Below are 23,853 nucleotides of genomic sequence, written 5' to 3' on the forward strand. Positions count from 1 at the left end.
AATTATTTTTTTTCCATAACTAAGCAACAATCTACAACAAAATAGGTTTTAAAGCGCTTTTATAACAAAACTGAACATATTTCGATGTTTTGGACATCCAGCGGGTGCCACTGTGCACAGTTTTTCCTTGTTTCAGGTGCCTTTTTGATCAATTCCTATAGGTGATAGTGTTATTGACAACGATTTTTGCTTAGAATTTGAATTCTAAACATTCAACACGCTTTAATCGTCTCAAAAATACAAAAAAACATTCCCTAAAAAAATATTTGCATGATGTCATTTAAATGTCATGTGATATTGTCTGTTTTTTGGTATTTTAATTGTATTTTTGTACTTAATATACAAATTCTTAATAAAGTAAAGGTGTGCATGGGTAATTATATTATGTACTTTGTCATTGCATTTTATCTAACTCAAGTTTAAGTAATACATAAATGCACATTCATCTTACAATCGCAATTATCGTTGAACGCAAAAATAAAACCAACATTGTTTAACCCCTTGCGTGCCAAGCGTTTTTTTAGGAAAGTGCACAAAATGCCACGATTCAAGCGATTCTTGCTCATACGTCAGAGCCTCGGTTGCACTGGCTCTAATTCTTAACGTTCTACGTTTGTGATGAATTTTTGGTTTTCTTTGTGTTCATTCGTATTTCTGTTTGGTCATAAATGTAATAGGTGGGAATAATAGCTGTTCTAAATATTCAAAAATTGCACTTTAAAATTAAGCGTTTTTGCCGTAACCCAAAAATGGGTAACATGGCGTTTTGTAAAAATTTACATCACCCACTTTTTGGGTGATGTGGCACTCAAAGTGTTAAAATGTTAGTTTAAAAGGAAAAAATAATCAATTAAAAGATATTGTAAGCTTCACTCGTAGTAGCTAGAATGCAAATTATTATGGTTCTACTCCGTTAAACCAATTTTGATGATATAATAACATAATTTCATTTTATGTTTGCTACAGGGGAAATCATTGCTTTTCTGAAGCGTTCACTTTGCCAATATATCTGATTGCTTCTTATGCAAATAGGATTACTACTAGTCTGTAGTGCTATTTCTTGTAGTTCGATTTATCCTTCTTGTGCTTAGTGATATCTAGTGTCTGTAACAGCAGAGTAAATATATTCATTTGCAACAAGAAGGTGGTATATTAGATATCCAAAGCATCCCAGATGGGTATTAAACAGCAATGATATCGTATCAGTCATATGAATTTATACAGTGGTATGACCAATGGATTATGCAAAAAGTTATGTAGTTGATTAAACATCAAGTTAATATTCTTTTTTAGCCGAATTTTCTGAATCTTACTCTGAAAATCAATGCATAACAATGGTGTTAATGTAAATGTAAACATAGCAAAAGATTCAATAGAAAGGTTGAAAAATACTTTTTATGAATTAAATAATTTACATTTCAGGCATTGATGCTTATAAAACAGTTCATTTCCATTTTTAACATATTTGCGGTTCAAAGTGGGTCCGGAGCGTTTCAAAATTTTATTATCATATGTTAAAGTATTTTTTTGGAAAAAAATGGGAAATAAAAAATTTTAAAAATTTTTGTTTTTTATTACCAAATTTGAAAAATGTGTTTTTTTTTTAGTTTTTTATGCGGTTATAGCCCAAAAACATGTAGTTAATTAAAAATTTAAATTTTTGTTTTATTTTTATTCAAAAGAAGACTAATTTATGTTTCTAATGATATATAATTTACCTATTTTACGCCACAAAATACTACTAAAACAGTCAGCTGAATTGTATGTACTGACTAGCTGAAATTTGAGCTTTTTGGCAAGCTATTTTGACTTTGGAGCTTTGTATCTTCGAAGATATAAATGCTAGAAGTCTACAATTTCGGAATTTTCTTAGTTAACTATCTGACTTTCAATCGGCAATATAAGATTTAGCACAAGCGAATAAAAAAAATGGGAATTATGACCGCCCTTGCCCCTACGTGGCAAGCCACCACGCAATCATTTGAAAACAAAGCCATCCCAAGACGCGCATTGATTTTTTATCCACTCCTTCCGCCCAAGAAGTTGTTTGCGGGGATTAATGGCACCATTCGCCATCGCCAGTGGAATCGCTGGAAATTACACGTTTAATTTGCGCAATGCCGCACGCCGGAATGAAACGTTTAATTTGAGTAGTGTTTATGACATCTGAAAGATATGATCTTGTAATTAGATCTAATCAATTCGAAAAAAGAGGCGCACAATGAATAAATTCCCCGTGGCCATTGCGCATTCAGTGGGGCCACGCTCAACCCCTTTACCAGCCCCTTTTTGCCATGCGGAACGACGAACGGAACCACGTTCCTAAGCCAACCGGAACAGGAAACCGGATGGGAAGGGAAAAATCGTACTGCTTCGTAGCGGGCGTGCTTGGGTCGCGGATCGGCCCCATTTCCAACGCCGATGCGTAACGGGGCCGAGGGAAAATTATCCAATTAAATTAGTTAGCGCATCTTCGCGCTTTAACGTGCACACAATAAACCGATGCCGATGGCGTCCATTTCCGCGTCCGGCGAGTGTATGACCCATTTCGGTGGAAATTGTGATCCCTTCAAGCGGGAGATTCTTGCGCGAATTTCAGATGTTCAGTTCCTCGAGTGTCATCTCGCTAGAGCTCGTCGGGTAGAGGAAAATATGCACCCTTTTTTTGGGCACACTTTACGAACCGGATCCTTGACAGTGATGGCCGTTTGGAAGCGGTGGACGCACTCTCAGACGTCAGACGATTGACATCACCCGGGCAGAAGATGAACCGTTTGCTTAGCTAAAACTTCACGATGCACGTTAATTTGCATTCCGGGGATCAACCCGGGGATGCAAAGTTCTACCGGCAAATGATTGGCATCCCCTGGGTGGGTTGGATGGCCGATCGATGCCACCACGAAATCACCGCCACGGTTTGCGGAGATGTTGCAAGATGTTGCGCGCTTAGGCAGGGAATCCTGCAACAGCCTGTGCGCTTGCGACTAACTTAACGCCGGGACTTCCCCCTAAAGCCAAATAGTTTTCCAATTAGGGAAGTTTTCGGTGTGCCTCGCTTGGTCCGGGGAGTACCTTCAGAACTCGAACGCGCCACACGGATCCCAGTGGGCGTGATGGCAGGATGGAGTTCTTATTACCTGGACTCATATCGGGCACCACTCCTTCCAGTGGCTCCTCCCAGTGGTGTTCCGTTTCCGGGGCCACTGTAAATACGAGCGAGTTGATATGTAAATACCGCCCAGTCATCTGGGCGAGAAGCCCTCGAGACGTTTTTGGAAGGCGGCCCGAGACGTTTCGAGAGCAACTTGTCGTTGTCGGAAGCCAAACAGCGAGCCGGGAAACTGCCCTGGGAAGTGCACCGAGAGCAGCTAATTGTAAACGGTTGCTGGAAAACAAATTGCAATCGCTCACTAATGACCGTTGCACCGGGCAGGATAATTTTGGAGCGTGGATAAACTCCGCCATTAAATTAATTGATATAGAAACAACACGAACGGAGAGCGTATCCTGTGGTGCTTTTTAATCAGCAATGGAGCGCAAATTCGAGGCTTACCAGCAACGGTTGGTGCTGTGTTTGAAGGTGAAAAACAAAAAAATGTTCCACTCTCCACGCGAAGGGAAACTCCTGTCGAGTTCTGTCGTGAAGCTAGAAGTCCATTTGCTAATCCATCCAGAAGGAATCCGCTGACATTCCCGGGGCACAGGGTTATTGGTTCGCATTCGTTCGTTCGCTCGCATGCAGCGGTTATCGGAGCTTTCAGTTCCATCACGGTGGTGACAGCTGGAATCTGGAAATCCGATGCTATCGCTCGAATTTCCCCACGTAGCACGTTCGGCGGGCGCTTTAGTGCACCGATAATGTGTGCCCGCTGGAGTAGTTGCTATTGGCAACCGAGTGACCGACATCCAAGGAAGTTTCAAAACCCGATCCTCGTCGGACGCTGGTCCTGAGCGGCTGCTGGGCGATCTAATCACCCCGCTGAGATGTGTCACATGAATGCACGGTCGATAGTGAGCCTTCCTGGTTTAATGAATTGGAAACACGGATGCGACGTTGAAGGATAACACCGACACCCTGTTGCTGCGCCATTGATCTTTCATCGGCGGAAAAAGGGATTAATAGATGTCGTTCTCTTACAGCAATCTCGACGGCGTGATATGAACAGCGCACCGGCAGCTACAGACATTCGTACCAAGCTCTAATCGTATATCATTCTTGCCAAACGCACCGAGCTACTTGTCGTACTGAAAGGATGCTATTATAGAGAGGTTTGCTATGCTTTATTTTCATTTAATTTTCAACAAAATCGATCACAAATCAATAACATCGCCCAATAATATAATAAGATGCACCACTTTGTACAACGCTCATTTAAATAACCCCACAGCAATAACAGCAACAACAAAAAAAATCATCCCAAAGATGCCTCCCAGCTGCGGCATATTTCATTACGATGCGAATATCGCTGGAACAGTGGAGGCATTCTTGTTACTGACAGGAAATTAAATTTATTCACCGCCCCTGACCTGTGCTGATAGCTGTTCGTAGAAGTGTGCGAAAAAAGAGTGTTTTATCGAGGCGAAGGTGAAGCATGCTCGCATACAAAACGCACGTCGTACCGTCGTGTGGAGAGTATTATTTTAAGCGATCTAGCAAGTGATGGTTTCTTTTTTGTGGTTGCAGCTTTAGCTTTCTCAAGTGGAGGAGGAACATTTTGCTCCACCTGGCACGAGATGAAGCCGTTGATGCAGAACATAGCAACCTGTGTCCGTTGCTTGGTTTTGACAGTTAGTTGACAGTTGGTGTGGGAAAAAATAAGGACTTGGAAAATGGTCGTGGAATATCGGCCCAAACCACTAGTAAGAGCCCAAAGGAAGGCTTCCCCGAATGGCCACATCGGCATTGTGTGGCTTGCGTTCGAAACATCACTGATTGCACTTGATTGTTTGCCTCGGTGGCCAATGACCAAACCGCGAAAGGAGGCGAAATTCGGGGAACAAGTCGCGGCCCAAGGGTTTCTTAGAATCGCGCGAGTGGCTACTAATTACCCTACCGTTGGGTGGTCGAATCGCGCGAATCGGATGCAAAATTCACCAACAATCGCTCATTCGGTTGACGGCAATTACGTGCCAGTTCGCCATCGGTGTTCCGCCACGTTGATGCGATTATGCTTGTTTCGATCGCACCGGGAAGGACGCGGAGCAATCCGTTGTAAATATGCACAACATCGGGGTTTGGGGGGAGGCTTAGAGCCGGACATGGTTCCGGTAGCCGAATATTTCCGGTGTTAATTACTGCAGGCCTGGTGGTACTGTGGCTCGTACAAAGTGCAGCCGAAATCAGCCGCGCGTTTGGAAGCGAAAAATGCAATTGAGTGAAATTTCCATCCACCCTCAACGGCGATACGTAATCGAATCTGTTTGCACTCTTCTCGCTTACTCTCTCCTTCTCTCTCTCTCTCTCTCTCTCGTTCGCGATATTTGTGCCAGCGAGTGCTTGGAAAATCGCCATGAAATCGCCATGGCGCAGATTGCAATTTTCGGATGCCCCGGGTCAAGGATTAAGGGATTAATTTCGTTCGTTTCGGACTCGCACTGTAGAACGATGTGGGCAGCAGGTTATCGCTTCGAAGCACTGATGGTTTGATTGTTTCAAAAACACCGACATATCGGTTGAGGGGTTTTATGTGTGTGTGTGTGTGCCCACAACCGGGAGGATTTTCCCAGCCTCCTCGATCTCGAGTTGGCGTAAACGTAAACTTTAAAGTGTCGTGCCACAATTCACCAGCTCGGCTCGGTTTGTACGTAATTCGTGGTGCGGAGATGTTCCAGGCTGCACACTCATAAATGGATTAAGGATCCTCCCCGAAGGATGCCATTATCGCAAACCGACTTTGATTGGTGGCCGATAAAAAAACGGCAATTGAATGGCGCATCGTTTGCATTGATCTAATATAAGCGATAGCGCTTGACCTTTGGAAGGTCCAACGCTACCCGGAAACCACGCCATTTGCTCCGTTCCGGCAGATGGTGTCCTGGCAACTTTAATGGTCGACGGTGATCGTGCGCCAAATCGGATCGCAATGTAATGGCTGCAATGGCGATTGGTTGGAGAGAGCAACAAAAATATACATCTAAAAAAACGACAAATAAAATCCCCATAAAAGACAACAACAACAGCAGCCGAAAATAAAGCGACTCCTGAAAGGGACAATCTAATTTCACCGCCGCCAGCTGGCACCCGCTGGCCATCCAAAATTGAATGTTTAACGGATAATTGCCTCGCTGGTGGTGGTGGCGTTTTTGGTGTCCGAAAGGGAAGGGGAAAAAAAGGAGCTCTAGATCCTTGCCACGGATCGGTCACTTCAGTCGTCATAATGGCGGCTGCTGAAAGGAATTGTGCGCGGCTTCAGCATTCAAAATGGCTGAATTGATTGTCAGTCGCCCTCATCACCCCCAACTAAGCCACCGTTCCGTTCGTTAGCGGCACCATCTCGCGAGAGGACGACGGCAATGATGATCCACCCTCCCCCATCCGCCTGCTTTTACGATCATGTCGTTGAAATCAATGAAGTTTGTCTATAAAATCGCCTCCCCCCCCCCCGGTCTGGTGTGGTCAGGCTTCCACGGAAGGATTCGTCCGTTTTGTTGGCCGATGGCGGAAATTGGCCGGTCGGCCCTGGTTGGGTTAGGTTGGGCGCACTATTTCCGCCCGCTGCGGTAAGTTTTATTTCATTAGGTAGGAAATTTAATTTGCAAAACAACCGCCGCCAATTGGCGCCACCATCCTTCGGGCAAAGACAAAGCCAGCATAAAAAGCCTGGCATCCCGCCCGGTGAAGACGATGAAATATGAAATTCGTGATTGAACAACAAGACTGGCTGGCTGGCCAAGGCGGGAGGCGCAATCAGTGCAGCCTTTTGAATGGATTTAATTAAAAATTCACATCAACCAGCGCAGCGGTGGTGGTTGCGGTTTTGCGGATGAAGAGGGCGAAAAAAAGGTAAAAATAAAGCAAAAAACACACACCTAGTCAAATGGCGCATTGCTCCGGCATGTCTCGGAATGAGCGTTCGATTCGGTTTTGTTAATTTGCCACACCCGTTCGGAGGAGTCTATTTGATGGCTTTTGCGTGGCACCGAGCTAAGTCCGCTAAGCCGACCGGGTTGTGTCCGGGACAAGCCATTACGTGAAATTAAGTGTGCTTTTTTCCTTTTCCATTAGCCGATCATTTTCGCGCCCGAATTCACGTTTGCTTTGTTGCGCAACGCCACTTTTTTTCTTGATTTAAAGTACGCCAGGTGGACCGTAATTCCTGACAAATGAATGCCACCTCGCTTCTGTTGAGTGCCTCACCCATTTGGTGAGGTTGGGGTTTTGGTCGAGTAACGCAAGTCGCAATGCAGCAATGCCCCGTGTCGTAAAGTGGCATCGGCAAATCCACTAATAGCTACTCGGAGGTGCAAGTGGCGGAAACCCAAAAGTAATAAAAAATGAGCAAAAATGCCGAAAATTAATTCCACTCCGTCGGCAAGCTATCGGAAGCGTTTCAGGGGTAGAGGGGAGGTGGAACAGGAAGGGGGTTGCAATCCGTTCACCGCTTCCGGTGCGGTCGGGATGTGACACATTTATGATTTTTCAATCCGATAACAGTTAATCACGGAGGATGATTGAACAATGCGCTCGAATTTCATTGCCGGGGGCGGGGGGTTTTCCAGAAGGGAGGAAAGGGGAGTGTGGGTGAATGGCAAATGGCACACGGCACACTGCAGCTTCTGATGCAATGCAAAAGTTGCTCACGCATCTAGCCCAAATAACACTCTACTTGGGTTGGCAAGTGATAAAAAATGGCCCACTTTGATGGATTACTTTCCCCCAATTGCGGGCTCTGATTGCGAATGATGCTCCTATTTTAGGACATTTTAATCGATTTTGCATTCGTAGCACTCAGCTGTTTGTGGCAGCGAAATGTGATAAAACGTCCCGCGATATTTGTTGCATTCTCATGCGATGCATTTGCGTAATTTCAGTTGTTCGTGGGATGAGTTTCCTGGAAATAGTACTGGATTTTCGGCATGCAGGGGTACTAACGAACGTTACATTGCATTACATTTAACGCATTACTACACCACAATTATTGCTGCACACTGAACCGTTGGCGGTAATCGACGAAAAGAATCAATTACCATTAATTGGGCATAGTCTGATTTTGTTTTCATCCGATTCGAATAAAATAAAATAAAAACAATACAACTAATAATGGTAAAAAAACCGTTTGGTCGATAATCGCCGTAAATGCAATTGAAAAAGAGATGGCATCATTCTACTTGTCAGATAGCATGATATAAGTTGCATTGCTCGATCGGCTTAGTTGGTCATGTTGGTTTTTTTAAACGGATCCCACATGGCAGGGGGCAAATAGGACGATCGCTTTCAGTGACCAAAACCAATGGCGTCAATCGCCTCTAGCTAGTTTGTTAGTTTAGTAAACATTGCTGCCATTATGAGAGGCTCTGGGAAATTATTCATATTCATCTCACGTACAGTTTGCCTGCTCCGCAGAATCGCTTTTTGATGAACTTTTCTGGGAGTTCAATAATATAAATTCACCAAATTCCAGCAATTCAAATGAAGATCCAAATTATTCTCTTCAGATGATATTAATTTTGAACGATTTTTAAAGGAGAAAAATCGCACAATATTCCCCTTTTAAAATGTACTTTTCGCATACATATGCGTAAACACTTATACAAGCGAACGATTTTTTGCCTCTTTGTGTATTACATATCAAGCTTTTCTTGGCCGAAACTTGCTGTGAATCCTAAAACACTTCGAAAGACAGGGGACTTTCTTCAACTTAAATGTAATTGTTGTGGCAGATTGGAAGGAGTTCAGATGGACATTTACCTAAGTTTATGTTTTAATATCGACCCTCTCTCTAGTTGTAGTTTTTTTCCTTCATCTTTCTAGCTATTGCTGTGGCAAGCAGAGTGCGTACTAATTTAGAGTGGCTCTCGTACCGCGGGATTGTAAATGGACCCGCGAAAGCTTCGCTCGAGTCGCCTCACGAAGCATGCATTTTGTAAAAGCTACCCTCCGGTTCGTTCAACTCCACCAGTACCCTTTAGCGCACGAAAGCGGGGTGAAAAATGTGCGCATTAAATCGAAAAAGCAGCGACGGAAAGTAAGTAAGGGGGCGCGATTTCCCTCCCAAGGCACACCGGCGGGCAGCATAAACAGTTAAAAATGGGTCCCGCAAAATCCCCAACCCGGGGATGAGTGAGAGAGAGAGAGAGAGAGAAAAAAAAAGAAAGGGTGAGGAAAAACACAAGAACCCCGGAGCGAATTCTTGCGCGTTTGTTCAGCAAACAGCTAATGAATGAATAAATAATGAGTTTTAATCAATCTAAATAAATAGATCTCATCTCGCCGCCAGCCGTGTGCAGCCTAAGCCGATTCTTTCGCGATACTCCTGTGGGCAGGCGAGAAGAAACCGAGCTGCTGGTAGTAAACGACGCCTACCGTGCCTTCATTAGCGATTGTTCATTTGCCCGAGGCGCAGGTGTCGGGTGTGGCTTTGAATCGACACTAATTAATACGCACTCAACGTTCCGATTGCCCGTTCCGCGGAGGCTGCTGTGGTATGTGTGAGTAGGCGTGTACGATGGGGGTTTTGTCTTCTGCCTGAGATCGATCGATTTCATGGTGCTACTGGACAGGTAAGGACCTCGAGGCACTCGTGAATGGGGTGTTGAGTAACATGTTTAGGTGCGTCGAAAAACCGACCGGTACAGAAAGTACAAAGCGTACGCACGCTATTTCATCCGTTCGGGTGCGTTTACACTGCAAGGTTGAGTTCTTTCCGGAAGCATACCCGTGTGTCATTGCGGAGCTTTGGGGGCGGGTTTTTTTCCCCAAAAAACCTCCAAAGCAAAACAACCCCATGCGGTTCGTTTGAATGCAGTTTATTTGTTTTTTCGCGCCCAAAACACCACCACCGTCCGGAAACGGCCGGGCGTAAAGGGCGTTTTTTTTTCGTTCATTTGCATGCGCCCAAGGACGGGTTAGGCCCACGAGCAACGGGAGACTTACAAACTAGCGAGTGTACTGTACCGGAAAGCGTCATCCTTCAAACTTCAGCAGTCGGTCGGTCATAGAGGTCGTCCTTTTTCAGGGACGTGTCCAGAGTGAGTGTTTGTTTAGCTGGCAACGGCACCACCATCACCACCAGTCGCTGGCACCTGCTCGACGATCGCGGTTTGCTTACTCTCAGCCAAGCTCACGCCATCCTCTGGCTCTTTGATACCCATCCAGGGCAAACGACGTTCCAGCTCCTGGCGGTACTTTGGATGGCTGATGGCGTACACCCACGGGTCTAGACAGGACACGATCTTGCAGCAAACGGCGGGTATCATCGTGACGAGCGGAGTCAGCATAGTCCTGGGAATAAACAGAACAGCGACATCAGTTAGGAAGAGGAAACTAGGTTCCTAGGAAAGCTTCAACGCACCTATCACCAAAGGCACCGATCATGGTGACGATCGCGTACGGTGTCCAGGCACACACGAACAAGAAGAAGATCGTAAAAGCGGCCTTTGCAATGCGCATCTCAACTGCTTGAGCTCGTTCACTGCGATTCGCCGTCAACGACTCGACGTTCATCTTACGCGCCTGATGCTTCAACATACGTTCATGCTGGCGCACGTGCGAGAACAACCGCCCATAGAAGTAGCAAATGAACAGCATCGGAATGACGTACGCCCAAGCGAAGATACACCCAACGAAGACGCGCGTATCCTGATCGTCGGTTAGATAATCGAATGAACACGTCGTCAGGTAACCCTCGGGAATGTACCGACCCCAAATCTCGAACAACGGCAGCAATGTAAACGGCATCGTCCACAACCATGTGAGTGCGATCAGTAGACCCGCCTGTACGCGACTCAACCGACCCTCGAGTGGGTTCGAAATGGTACGATAGCGATCGAACGCGATCACCGCATTCGAAACAGCACCACCAATACCGGACAAACTGCCGAGAGCGGCATAAACCGAGCATCCGGCACCATACCCAACTAAACGCTCCGAGAACGAGTTCACCAAGAACATTGGCATCTCGCACATCATCAGCAGATCGAACACGGCCAGATTGATGATGAACATGTTCGAGCCATTCCGCAGTGACTTTGAGCTGTAACGAGAGAGAGAGAGCGATAGAGAAAGGTACACAGATGATGACTTGTGAACTCTAAAGTGATCTTACGTGCCGAAGATCCACAGTACGATCCCATTCCCGATGATGGAGGTGTTCATGAGCACGAAGTAGATCATGGCCAGCATCAGGTGCATATAGTAGGGTGGTGCCGGAAACCCACGCCAGTGATCGTGCACCAGGTGTTGCTCCTCAGCCGGTAGATTCCATCCGAGCAGTTTTGGCATGTCAGCGGCAATGCGTGCCATCGGCTGCAACATGGCGCCTTCTGCAAAGCTGGTACCGTTCAATAGCGACATGACGAGACGGCGTCGCGTAGATCACACCGGAGAGGTCCTAGGTGTCGGTGAACTAAAACAGAGCAGGTCTCACAGAGCAGCAGTAGCAGCCTCAAGAATGGTATCTGTTCCGAATGATGTCCCGGTAGCATGCACTCTGGCAACACAAACTCACACTGCACCGCTTAGAAAGGGGAACGATTTGGACCGGTTTCTGGTAGAAACGCTTCGCAAATGTTCACCCAGAGCCATGGCGGATGGGTCGCTTTTATAGTGTGGAAACTCCGTGCGGGTTGCAATTGGATTAGCGCAAGCCGTGTTGAATCAGCGCCTTGCGTGATTTGGGCGAGGATCAACTCGATGGCCAGCTGGATGTAGGCTTTAATGTGATTATTTGTGCAAATGCAACCCGTTCACTCGCGGTGGATGAGCTGGATTAGGGTAAAAAAAGGGCACTCAGGTGGGTTTTATTTGCTTTTTTCTTTTGAGCCCGACAAGGTCAACCGATGGGTACTTGAAAGCTGTGACGAAACCGGGCATGGTGCTGATTCGTTCTTGTGAAGCTCAAGAATCAGGTCAGATGGTTGTGCGAAATGCATCAAGTAGAGTAGTAAAATAGGCGAGCTAACGCTGCTGTTCACGGGCGTGATAGTAAAAAGTCCACCTTCGTAATGAAACTTTCCACGTTTCCCTGTTTCTGTGTGCCTAAAGTGCTCGAAGCAACGACTGTTCGCCCTTGATTCGACAAGAGCAATTGATTTTGGCCCTAATTGGCTCACTGACCCAGCGGCAGAGTGCAGTGGGAACAGAAAATATGATTCTGCTTTCTATGCTATTTTGTGTGGAAAATGTGTGTGTGGTTTTTTTTTCTATAAAAGCCGTTTGGGGGCAAAAAACCCATTCAAACAGGCTACCACGACCATGATTGTGCCAAGTTTTGATTGTCGAATGGGTGGGATTGTAATTAAAGACAATCTCTGGGATCTATCCTACAATTTGGAATTGTAATTGAAGACAATTGAAGACAGCTATGTTTGCATTAATACGGACATTTTATCTGTTCCAGCAACCGGTGGATAGTTGCCATGGCAACCCTTATTTTAATTTTTATTCAGATTTCCTAGAATGGCTACGCTGTTTAAAAAGACCGCAGTTTAGGTGTACAAAAAACCTCCTGTCCATTCTGAGAATCAACGGTTTTGCGCAAAAATAAATAATTAAAAATGTGTCAGTAATACTGCCCAAAGCGACACCCAAATTCATGCCGTGGGGATGGGAACTGGCGTCGTGTTTCTCCTCAAACCCACACAGCGTCCCAATCGGCAACACTGTATTTGAGCTTCAAAGCACAACGTGGCCATTATGTCGCTAAGGCGCTCTTAATTGATGTTTGATACATGACTCCTACGCCATTTTCTGCAACTCACCGAGGGCGATAATATGCCAACCGGACGATGGTGAATTGCGGTGGGTGTAACAATTTTCGCGGCCATCTTCTCCGGCACAAGTGCAAAAGCCTGTCCCACAGTTGGGGAAGTCAGGTACAAATCGCGGTCGTGAGTAATTTGTTGATGAAATATTTATTTACTCGTAGCAAATAGCATTGAATATTGGTCTTTGACTTGTTTAATATGATTTTGGGCGTTGGACAGCGAGAGGACGCCACTGTGTCTACATTACATTACCTATTTGTGTTGACACAGAAGCTTTTTCTTCAATAACATTGCCTTTTATGGTGATAAAACAATATTAGTGTGGATAAAACACTAAAATCTAGGGATAACATACACTTTCTCAACTATGATTGTTATCAAAAGAATAAGCTTCAAAATTATGTATTCAAATTCGTTTAAAGACATTCTTCAGGATGCGTTCTTTTAAAGTTGTTTATGCTACCATTTTTAGTTTAAATTTAAAATTAATCCTAAACACACAAATGAACAGCTCGACACGACACATAGTCATGGAAAAAATATTGTTATTTTCTTGTAATTGTTCACTGTTACACGTGAGCTGTTTAATCAAACTGCTAGGTTTTATAGCTCAAACATGGGAAAAAATGTCCGATTTATTGTTAAACAGTTTTTTTTAAATTGAAGCATTAAAAGTTATCATTTATTATTCAAGCTTTCATATTTCATTAAGTCACATATGTACAAGGCACCATGCGTCTCCATAATTTTGAAAAATGCATGTGAGGTTGGGATACGGAGGGAGGAAGCGGGAACGCCTATCGAGAGCGAGAGCGAGAGGGAAGCGGTCAGAAATATAAGCGGCGCGCGCTTCCGAAAAGAGGGAGTCGGATTCTAACACGGAACAGAAGAACATGGAAATAAAGCATTAAGAGAAAAATCGGGTTTTTGTGTCAGCTCTTCAATATTCATCGTTACATGGGGGCTCAACCGGGATCTGAGTGATGTGAAAAGAATAAATGCGTGTAAAAGTAAATCGTGTGGAAAAAGAAGAAAAAACCTAAAAAGACCTTAAGATGACGACGGTTGAGGAGCTGTGCGAGAATTTTACAAAAATCGGTTTGATACGCGAGTGCGAGAAGCTGGGTTTGCCAACCAACGGTGGAAAGTGGGAAATTGCGGAAAAGATCATCAACCAGCGGAGTAAGATGGGCTCCAATGGTGAAGACGGTGATGTTCTGGAAGGCGAAAAAGACGATGATCGGTGCCCGGAAGATGATGGTGTTTGTGAGAAAGACGGCTCGCAACACTCCGGTATCGATGAACACGATGACGATGGCAACCCAAGCAATCACGACGAAGATGATGACGAAGATGACGATATCGATGAAGAGGATGAAGAAGATTCTGATGTAATGTATCGGACAGCAATGAAAGTTTCATCAACTCCCAAAATTTCACGAGATACATCGAAACGACTAAAAGTGTACTCCTTCAGAGACATGGAAGAGAGTATTGAATCCTTTGGTGCCGAGGAAGGAGAAGACGTGCGAATGTGGCTGATGCAACTTAAAAGCGTGTGCAAAGCGGCACGTTGGGATAAAGAACAGCAGCTAATTATGTGCCGTAAGAAACTGACCGGAACGGCAAGACGATTCATGTTTTCCCTTCGGAGTAGTTTCAACAGTTTCGAGAAGTTGGAAAAGGCGCTGATTAAGGAATTCGCTCCACGCATACGGGCAGGCGATGTGCATCGTGCATTGACCAACCGGAAGAAAAGGTCAACCGAGACAATTCGAGACTACATTTACGACATGCAACGGCTGGCGCTTCCGATCGATCTAGATGAGCCAAGCCTGTGTGAGTATATAGTGAGTGGAATTACCGACGATAAGTATTATCAGTCGTCACTATTAGAAGCCCAAACAATCGAACGGCTGAAAAAGAAACTGGCTACCTTCGAAAAGGTAACGAAGACAACCGAGGACAAGACGAAACGTGAGGAGTTATCATACAAGAAGCAACCTGTTATGAGAAACAGTAAAGTCGCAAGGTTTCCAGTGGTTAGAACTGAAGCGACGACAGCCGCTTCCATTCCAGGAAAGCACTGCTACAATTGCGGCGAGCGCGGGCACCAGGTACAAACGTGTCCCAACAAAGCACAAGGTCCGAAGTGTTTCGCCTGTAGTTCTTTCGGACATCGGGCCACCGAGTGTCCACATAGGAACGTTTCGCGAACAAACATGGTTGTGGACAATACAGGAATGGTCGAGACGATTATCAATTCCACGAAACTCCAAGCTCTGTTCGATAGCGGCAGTCAGCAGAACCTGATTACCAGAACGGGCTACCATAGAATTTGCGAACCTCCGCTTACCCACACTACGATGCAGTTTTGTGGATTTGGTGGGGTAAAAACCAAAGCGATCGGCTGTTTCGCCACGGCCCTGACAATAGACAACACGACCTACAGCGAAGTGAAGTTTTTCTTGGTACCCGATGAAAGTATGCCATACCATCTGGTGTTGGGCAGAGATTGCTTGAACATATTCGAAGTAAAAATCACGTCGTCTGGTATTGAAGTAATTCCGCGAGAGTGTACGAGTGAAGTATTGTTGATTCAATGCGATAATGGTCAAGAGATAGATGCCCCGCTGAAATACGTTGAGAGCATACAGAAGCTTATTGACAATTATTCTCCAACTACGCAAATGAATAGTAAAGTTGAAACGAAAATAATCTTGTATGATGATACACCTGTGCGCTCCTCACCAAGGCGGTTCGCACCAGGTGAAAAGGCTGTATTGGAAAAAACAATGGATGAGTGGTTGGCGGCGGGTATAATAAAAGAAAGTGAGAGTGACTACGCGAGTCCCGTTACGCTTGCGCGAAAGAAGGACGGTACCTTACGAGTATGTGTAGACTACCGTGAGCTAAATCGGAAGATGGTGAAGGATTGCTTTCCCATGAGAAACATTGAGGATCAGATTGATCGGTTGAAATCGGCAAATGTGTTTACTACGCTCGACTTGAAAAATTCGTTTTTTCATGTTCCGGTAGAAACCTCGAGTCAGAGGTACACTGGTTTCGTTACCCACGCGGGACAATATGAGTTTCTTCGAACACCTTTCGGGCTAGCAAATAGTCCAGCGAGTTTCGGCCGATTCGTGGCTGATGTGTTCCGCGATCTGATAAAACACGGAAGTATTCTAGTGTACGTGGATGATCTTATTATTCCTTCTTCCGACGTAGAAACAAACTTACAAACTCTTCGAGGATTATTGAAAGTTGCGGGTGAAAACGGTGTTCAGTTTAACTGGAAAAAATCGCAGTTTTTGAAGACTGAAGTCGAGTATCTTGGGTATGTGATTAGCGGTGGATGTTATCGCATATCGCCAACCAAATTACGATCGGTACAATGTTTCCCGGTACCAAAGAACGTAAGAGAATTGCAACGGTTTTTGGGACTAACTGGATATTTTCGAAAATTTATTGCTGGATATGCGACGATTTCAAAACCTTTGAGCAACTTACTTCAGAAAGATGTTGCATTTGAGTTTGGCGAAGCGCAGCGCATCAGTTTCGACACGTTGAAACGTGTTTTGGTGAGCGATCCTGTGTTGAGGATTTACGACGAAAACTGTGAAACTGAACTGCACACAGATGCATCCAAATACGGCTACGGAGCTATACTAATGCAAAAGAGTGATGATGATAAGTTCCACCCGGTAGCCTACATGAGTCAGCAGACATCTAGCGCAGAAAAAAACTATAGTGCGTATCACCTGGAGGTTTTGGCAGTAGTTCGTGCGGTTGAAAAATTTCGGGTTTACTTGTTAGGCATAAAGTTTAAAATCATTACTGATTGTGCGGCCTTCAAGCATACCCTAAAGTCTAAAGAACTATCGGCTAGAATAGCGAGATGGGCACTAATGCTAGAAGAGTATGAATACGAAGTGATCCATCGATCGGGATCATCGATGAAGCATGTCGACGCTTTGAGTAGAGCACCAGTGATGATAGTTACGCATGACCCTGTAATTGAGGCTCTCAAAAGGTCGCAAAAAAGCGATGAACGTGTGAAGGCGATAATAGAACTGTTAAAAAGTCAAGAATATGAAGATTACGTTATGAGGGATGATCTACTGATGAAAGTTGTGCAAGGTACAGAACTTATAGTGGTACCAGCAGATATGCAGAGTGAATTAATACGTAGAGCGCACGATAATGGTCATCTTGGAGCACGTAAGTTGGAAGACATCATACAACGACAGTTTTACATTACGAACTTAAGCGAAAAAGTGAAACAAATTATCGCGTGCTGTGTAAAATGCATTCTCTCCGAGCGTAAAAGGGGAAAAACGGAAGGATTGTTAAACTCGATTCCGAAGGGGGACACTCCGTTTGACACGTATCATGTGGATCATTTAGGTCCCATGGACAGTACGGAGAAAAGGTATAAGTATCTGTTTGTGGTTGTGGATGCTTTTAGCAAATATACCTGGATTTACCCCACTAAGACGACGAATTCGTTTGAAGTTATCCAACGACTTAAGGTACAAAGCGAAACTTTCGGTAATGCGAGGCGTATTGTGCATGACAAAGGAGCGGCGTTTACATCGAACGATTTTAAGCAATACTGTGAAGCTCAAGACATCGAAAGAGTGGAAATTACGACGGGAATTCCGAGAGGCAACGGACAGGTGGAAAGAGTGAACCAAGTCATTATTAGTATGCTGAAGAAGACCAGTGTAAACGATCCCAACAAATGGTACAAGCACATCGCGAATATCCAGAGGTGGATAAACTCCAGTCCGCATCATAGCATTGGTGTGTCGCCGTTTGAAGCCATGTTTGGCGTACAGATGCGCAATGAAGGAGATCTTCGTTTGGGCGAACTAATGGAGGAAATTCGTGTGGCCCAATACAACGACGAACGGGAGAAGATCCGTGCTGGGGCTAGGACGTGCATCGAGAAGGCGCAAGAGGAACAACGCAGATCCTACAATCTTCGAGCACGACCGGCTACCGTGTACCGAGAAGGCGACTTGGTGGTCATCAAGCGGACGCAGTTCGGACCAGGCAGGAAGTATGCAGCTGAATACCTTGGTCCGTACAAGGTGACGGATGTTCGACCACACGATCGGTACGATGTGGTGAAGATCAGTGGTGAAGGACCAAAAACGACCTCAACGGCGGCATCACACATGAAACCGTTCCAATTATAATACAGAGGAAGTCCTCCGGGGCGGAAGGACTTGTCAAGGAAAGGCCGTGTGAGGTTGGGATACGGAGGGAGGAAGCGGGAACGCCTATCGAGAGCGAGAGCGAGAGGGAAGCGGTCAGAAATATAAGCGGCGCGCGCTTCCGAAAAGAGGGAGTCGGATTCTAACACGGAACAGAAGAACATGGAAATAAAGCATTAAGAGAAAAATCGGGTTTTTGTGTCAGCTCTTCAATATTCATCGTTACATGCATGCACGAAATCACTTTCATGTGAAAAAGGGTACAGGTACAAATAACCGCCATTTACAAATATTAGTTTAAATAAAAGTTAAAAGTTTAGTTATTGGATGATTTTTTTATTCATTAGTAAAATTAAAAAAAATGTTTTTTTAAATATTTTTTTAATGTTTATACTTTTTAAAATATTTTTTATTACAATTAATAATTATTCAAAATGTAATAAGCTTTCAAACAATGTGCAATTTTTACATATCAATGTGTTTAAGGAGTTCACAAACCATCGCTTGGAACGTCAAATCTAATTGTACAGAAATATCATCGTTTTTTTTTGCACCTTTTTAGCTTTGTTATAGTATATGTCAACAACTACAAAAAGATAGGAACTTTAAATTTAGATGTTTTACTAGTCAACTTCTTCTTAATGGGTCTTAAGACCACCGTTTTCCCAACGTGGCGTCCGTAGGTTTGCTGGAGGCTCTGATTCTTAGAGACAGCCGTGTTTGCCAAATCAACAAAAAATAAGCAGCCAGTGGAGTCGACGGTGTACCAGTTGAGCAGTTTTTCTGTGAATTGTGAGCCCCACTTGGCCGAGACACAAACCTCAGCGAGTGAAAGGTGAAAGGCACCGAAAGGTGACACAGTCGCTGGCGGGATTTTTGGGACAGGATAATTGCAAACGAAAGAGCATTCATCCTAGACGCCGGGAGCACGCACGTTTCTCGGAAGGATTTATCACTCGAAGCGAAAGGCCGCGCCGATTTGTAAATAGTACGCAGAAAAATTGAACAGCACGGTAAGATTTATTCACCTGTTCATCTGCCGGTAAAGGATGTGGTTTTGAGCACGAAACATTGTCATCATGGTGAAAGTGAACCGCGCGCAGCGGAAGAACAGTGGAGCAACAGTTTTTTTTCATAATTTTATTACATAACCTATATAATTTTCGGACATTATCTATCTGTTTAGTTTATGCCATATAGCTTCTGGTTTCTTGTTTTGTTTATGTGATTCGGTAGTTCCCGCTTTCCCCCCATGTCCCTGTCCTAACACGCTTCTGACGCCCATCCCCCCGGTTTGCTTAGCCCCTTTTAGTCCACAATAGTTCTAACATTTCATATGCGGTTTTTGCATGGTACATTGTATGATTTTTTTTGTTTTGTTGCATTCTTATACAGAGTGTTTCTTTCTCGCTCTCTTTCTCTCTCTTTCGTGTCTTTCAACACCGTTTCATAACATTTTCCCCCCCTTTAATAACACGGTTTCATTCCGCCATTATGAAGCGCCGTCTGCCCGTTTATACCTGCGTGGTTCAATACTCCCAAACACCCAAAAACGGCTCTCCTATGGCCGGATGTCGTAGTTTGCGACAAGCAACCTTGGAGAAGGTTTCACCCTCAAAACACACACCAAACGGACAACGGCAACGTGCATGTTTCCTCACAAAAAAAAAGAGCAATACCGATCGTCGGAAAGGATTGGGCTTTAATCGGCAGAAAACACGCCGTTGCTATGGAGAGGATGCGAAATTAAACGCCACCTACTTCGATCGCGATTGATGGCGTCAGGAAACTGTACATTATTACACTGTTCTCAAACATTATTCCATTTGCCTGCTTGGGGTTGTGATGCATTGAAACATAACAAACAAAAAAACAACAATTATTAGTGTGACTCTTGCCACCCGGTCTGTCTGTCTCTGTCTGTGCTATGGCGCCCGTTTGGAGGTTTTTACACCATCTATCTCGGGTTCTGCGGGGGGGCAACTTTTGTACAAAAATTCTACACTGATTACAGACGTTGGGTGGACACCCTCACGTGGCGACGTGGGAGTGCATTTGTTTGTGTGCGGTTGTGTGTTTACTATTGTTAGTTTGTAGTTCAGTTCGCATGCCTTCTCGGTTCTGTATCTCTCTCTCTATCTCTCTTTCTCTCCTTCTCTCTTAAGATCAAGGCGTCGCAGGGAGAACGGGATTGATCGAAAGAACTAAAGGACGACTCAAAATAAAGCCGAGAATACCTCCGTCTTTCGTCTAAACATCGCTTGCAGGCGTTTCTAATGCATTGTAAATGGAATGCGCTTGTGTTGGAACACAAATACCGATGGAGTGTTGTGGAATCAAAATGTTGAGCAAAAAAAAAAAAATACTTTCCATTTCGTTTCGCTGCCAACCCGATGTTGTGGTACTCCAGTGATAAGGAAAACGAAAAAAAAGCCTTATCCTTTTAAGCACTATCAGCTGTTTTAACTATGTCTGGATGTCCTTGAACGAGTTAAACGTAACGATTGTTACTCTAATGCTGGCAAGAATGCGTTGAAGAGTGTTTTTTGCATTAAAAAAAAAGGTAAAAATAAATCACGATTTAAAACCGAGGATAAAGTGAGGAATTTCGTTCTCGAAACTGTCGCCAGTGGAACGAAAACTAGCTGCCCAGCTGCGAGTAAGGGACGCATGGAAAACACGGAGATCACTTGTGGTATCGAGCTGCTCCAGGAAGGGAAAACTCACAGCTCAACAGAAAAGGGAAAGAGTTGGTACACGTGAAGCCGAAAGCTCACGCCACCAAAGTGGGGCGCAATAATTATCATTAAGTTTCAGTCGCTAATCGTATATGATATGATATGGTAAATCATAAACTACTGCTCCGTATGCTGATGATAAGTGCTAATTATAAGTAAAAATGGTTACGCTCGCCTACGTTAGGGTATTCTTGCGTACCACTATACCTAATGGACATTACGTGCATGATGCTTTTTTTTCTTCTGCCTCTCTTTCTCTCTTTGTATGTGTGTGTAGCTGGCTGTTCCGTTGCACATAACTTACGCGAATACTAAATCTACGCAAAATTGCTTCTCTATTTGCAAATACACCACCGAGAACACGCACGCACATATCACATCAAAATGCTATTCAAATCAACACGTAACGTCGAAACATAGAACAAAAATTGGAAGGAAAATCGAAGAAGTACACGTATGGGGTTAGTTCGATATTGGCCTGTTCCTGTGTGTTACCCAAACAAAAAGGTAAGAATAATCACGAGGCTTCGCGGGAAATAAGTAAGTAAGTAAATTGTGCAATTGTACACGCGCAGCGCTAGCGAACGAACGACAATTCGTTCGTTCGGCAAATCCATCCAACGCGAAGCAGTCAAAAGCTGCTGCAGAAAACGAAAGAAAAGCTGGGCGCAAAAAACTACTACTCTGCTCAGCTAGCACTTACTTACTTAAGTAACCGCCACGACTATATATGTATCTGCTTAAATAGGATCTCAACAGGGATAGCCTTTTGCTCTCGCTCGACGGTTTCGTCTCTGAGTTTTGGTGAGTATTAATTGTGATATTTTTTTTTTACTCTTGCCTTACACCTATAGCCAGCCCCCTAGCGGGTATTATGGGCACACGTTCTATTTCGCTGACATGATATCAAACCCCCCGGGCCATGTGCCTTTTGTGTGGTTTGCCCTTTGCTTTCCGTGCTTGTTCAGTCGGCTTCCGTACGCTGATATCGTCACTCGCGAGAGCTTGCATATGCACAGAAGTGTCGCTTTGTGTGTGCTTTTTGCCTCCCTGTTTTGATTGCATTATCAAAAGGGACTGCCATTGCGCGATTCATTAGCGCTTCTCGAGCACTTTGCTTAGCTTATTTTTCTTTTGTTGTTCTGTAGCTTCTGTTCCCCACCCCTTTGCTAACGTTACCTAATGAGTATGCGTGTGTTTAAAAGTCAAATCATGAGCTAAGTCTCTTCTTACAATCCAGTTTCATTATTTATCAGCGCTCCGCAACCCAGAGATGAGCGTGACTATGTGTGTGTTTATTTATATATATATATATATATATATGTATGTATGTATAATACGGAACTATATGGCTGGCGTCCACATTTCCTATTCGATTATGTTTGCGTTTTTCCGTATAAGAGATGTTCTCTCGCTTCACCTGTTCGCGTCACCTGTTGCGTGAAATTCTTCGCTGAAACGTATCGCAAGCAGCAGCGCCAAGGTTAAGATGTAACATGGCCGTTTTAAGAATGCATCGCCATTTGCAAAGGTTGATATAAATAGCAGTTCCTTCCTTCGGAGTTCGTTTCGCTCCACCCAAATGCACTTTGTACCGCTTTATCGGGCCACATTTTTCCGTTTCGTGTGATACGCTAATAATATCAGTCTGACCGTGGGGATGTTGCTGACCTTGACAGTTCCGACCAAATTTGGTTAACCTTACACATTACGCGCCTTTTGCTCCAGCCGTGACTCACCGGAGCTTTACCAGCCGCGGTGCCAAAAGGGATTGCATTTGCAAACGAGTGTTACGGATTCCGAAATGACTAACGTAATACTAGGACTTTTAAAATGATTGCACGAAATTGCTGCACAACGAGATTAAAATCGAGCTCTCTATGTTTTAGTTTCTAAAAGTTTGACCAAAGGGTACAGGTTCCGAAGCCAGACTTGGAGTTAATTCGAGAAATGCCTCTTTTGTCCCATTTCCGTATGATGTAATTAAAATTAAATTTACAATAAAATGAGCAAGAGCAACGCATGGAGGAGTAGATTTAATGACGCTATCGAAAGATGACTTCAATCGAAGCAAATGCTTGAAGATGCGTTGCCTAGCAACACCGCTGAGGTGTAGCAAAATAAAAAAAAAGCATGTATATGCTAACGTAGCACAATGCATTGTCATGAACACTCAAAGATTTGGTTTGTTAAAATGATTCTACAATTTGCGGTCGGGAACAAAACAGACCTGTTGTTTGACTAATTTCGATAAAAGAAAAGGATAAAATATGCGAATTGTGGCGTTCCACAAGCTGCCTGCTAGCTGCTACCTACACTTAGCCCTCTTCTATCCACATCCACCGAATGGCAGTAATGATTGTGATGTATGTAGTATATTGCCTAATGGTTCCAACCAGCCTGCTAGTTAAAAGCTAGACTTAAATAGATTAACTTTAGGATGCATGTTTTGTTTTGCCTTGATTTTGATGACTATTCAATTGCTACGGCTGCGTGATAGTGGATGCGCAATTTCCATCGTATCACGGTCAATCGGTCGCCGGTCGTAATGTGCGAGAGTTCGTTTCGAACAATGTCTTAGATATTAAATGGGTTTGTTTTGTAGTAGATTAAGCTACTACGCTTTTTTTTCTCTTCTTCTGCTCAACGCCCTATCGCGGTCGCCCATTGGGGTTCTCTTAGCTGATACGTGATTACTGATACTGATAGTCAAATTTTGAAAATCGTTCTAAATCTTATCGAGTTATAATTCCGTCGACAGGATATACATTTTCCGTGGGCCGTTATCGATCGATGAAAAACAAGAAAATGGCAATTGGGTTTGGCTAATAACGAAAATCAATCCGACAGCCCGAGGAAGGATGATTGATGCCTGTAGTAGTCCCCCGCACCTAGTGCTCGAGTCGAGTTGTCGTTTGATTGCTAGTTACGCGTCAATGAATGTGTGTGTGTGGTAAAATGTGGCG

General features: G+C 44.3%; 1 protein-coding gene across 1 annotated transcript; it reads right to left on the minus strand.

The window, feature by feature from the left end:
• Positions 1–9,964: 9,964 nt before the first annotated feature.
• On the minus strand, positions 9,965–11,713 carry LOC128723062 (opsin-3). The gene is made up of 3 exons (XM_053816769.1): positions 11,265–11,713; positions 10,512–11,192; positions 9,965–10,441 (listed from the first exon to the last, which is right to left on the minus strand). Exons 1-3 carry the CDS (start codon positions 11,510–11,512, stop codon positions 10,201–10,203), a joined length of 1,170 nt encoding a protein of 389 aa, XP_053672744.1. The 5' UTR covers positions 11,513–11,713; the 3' UTR covers positions 9,965–10,200.
• Positions 11,714–23,853: the final 12,140 nt, after the last annotated feature.

The sequence above is a fragment of the Anopheles nili genome, chromosome 3, assembly GCF_943737925.1.
Source record: "Anopheles nili chromosome 3, idAnoNiliSN_F5_01, whole genome shotgun sequence".
Classification (NCBI taxonomy): Eukaryota; Metazoa; Arthropoda; class Insecta; order Diptera; family Culicidae; genus Anopheles; species Anopheles nili.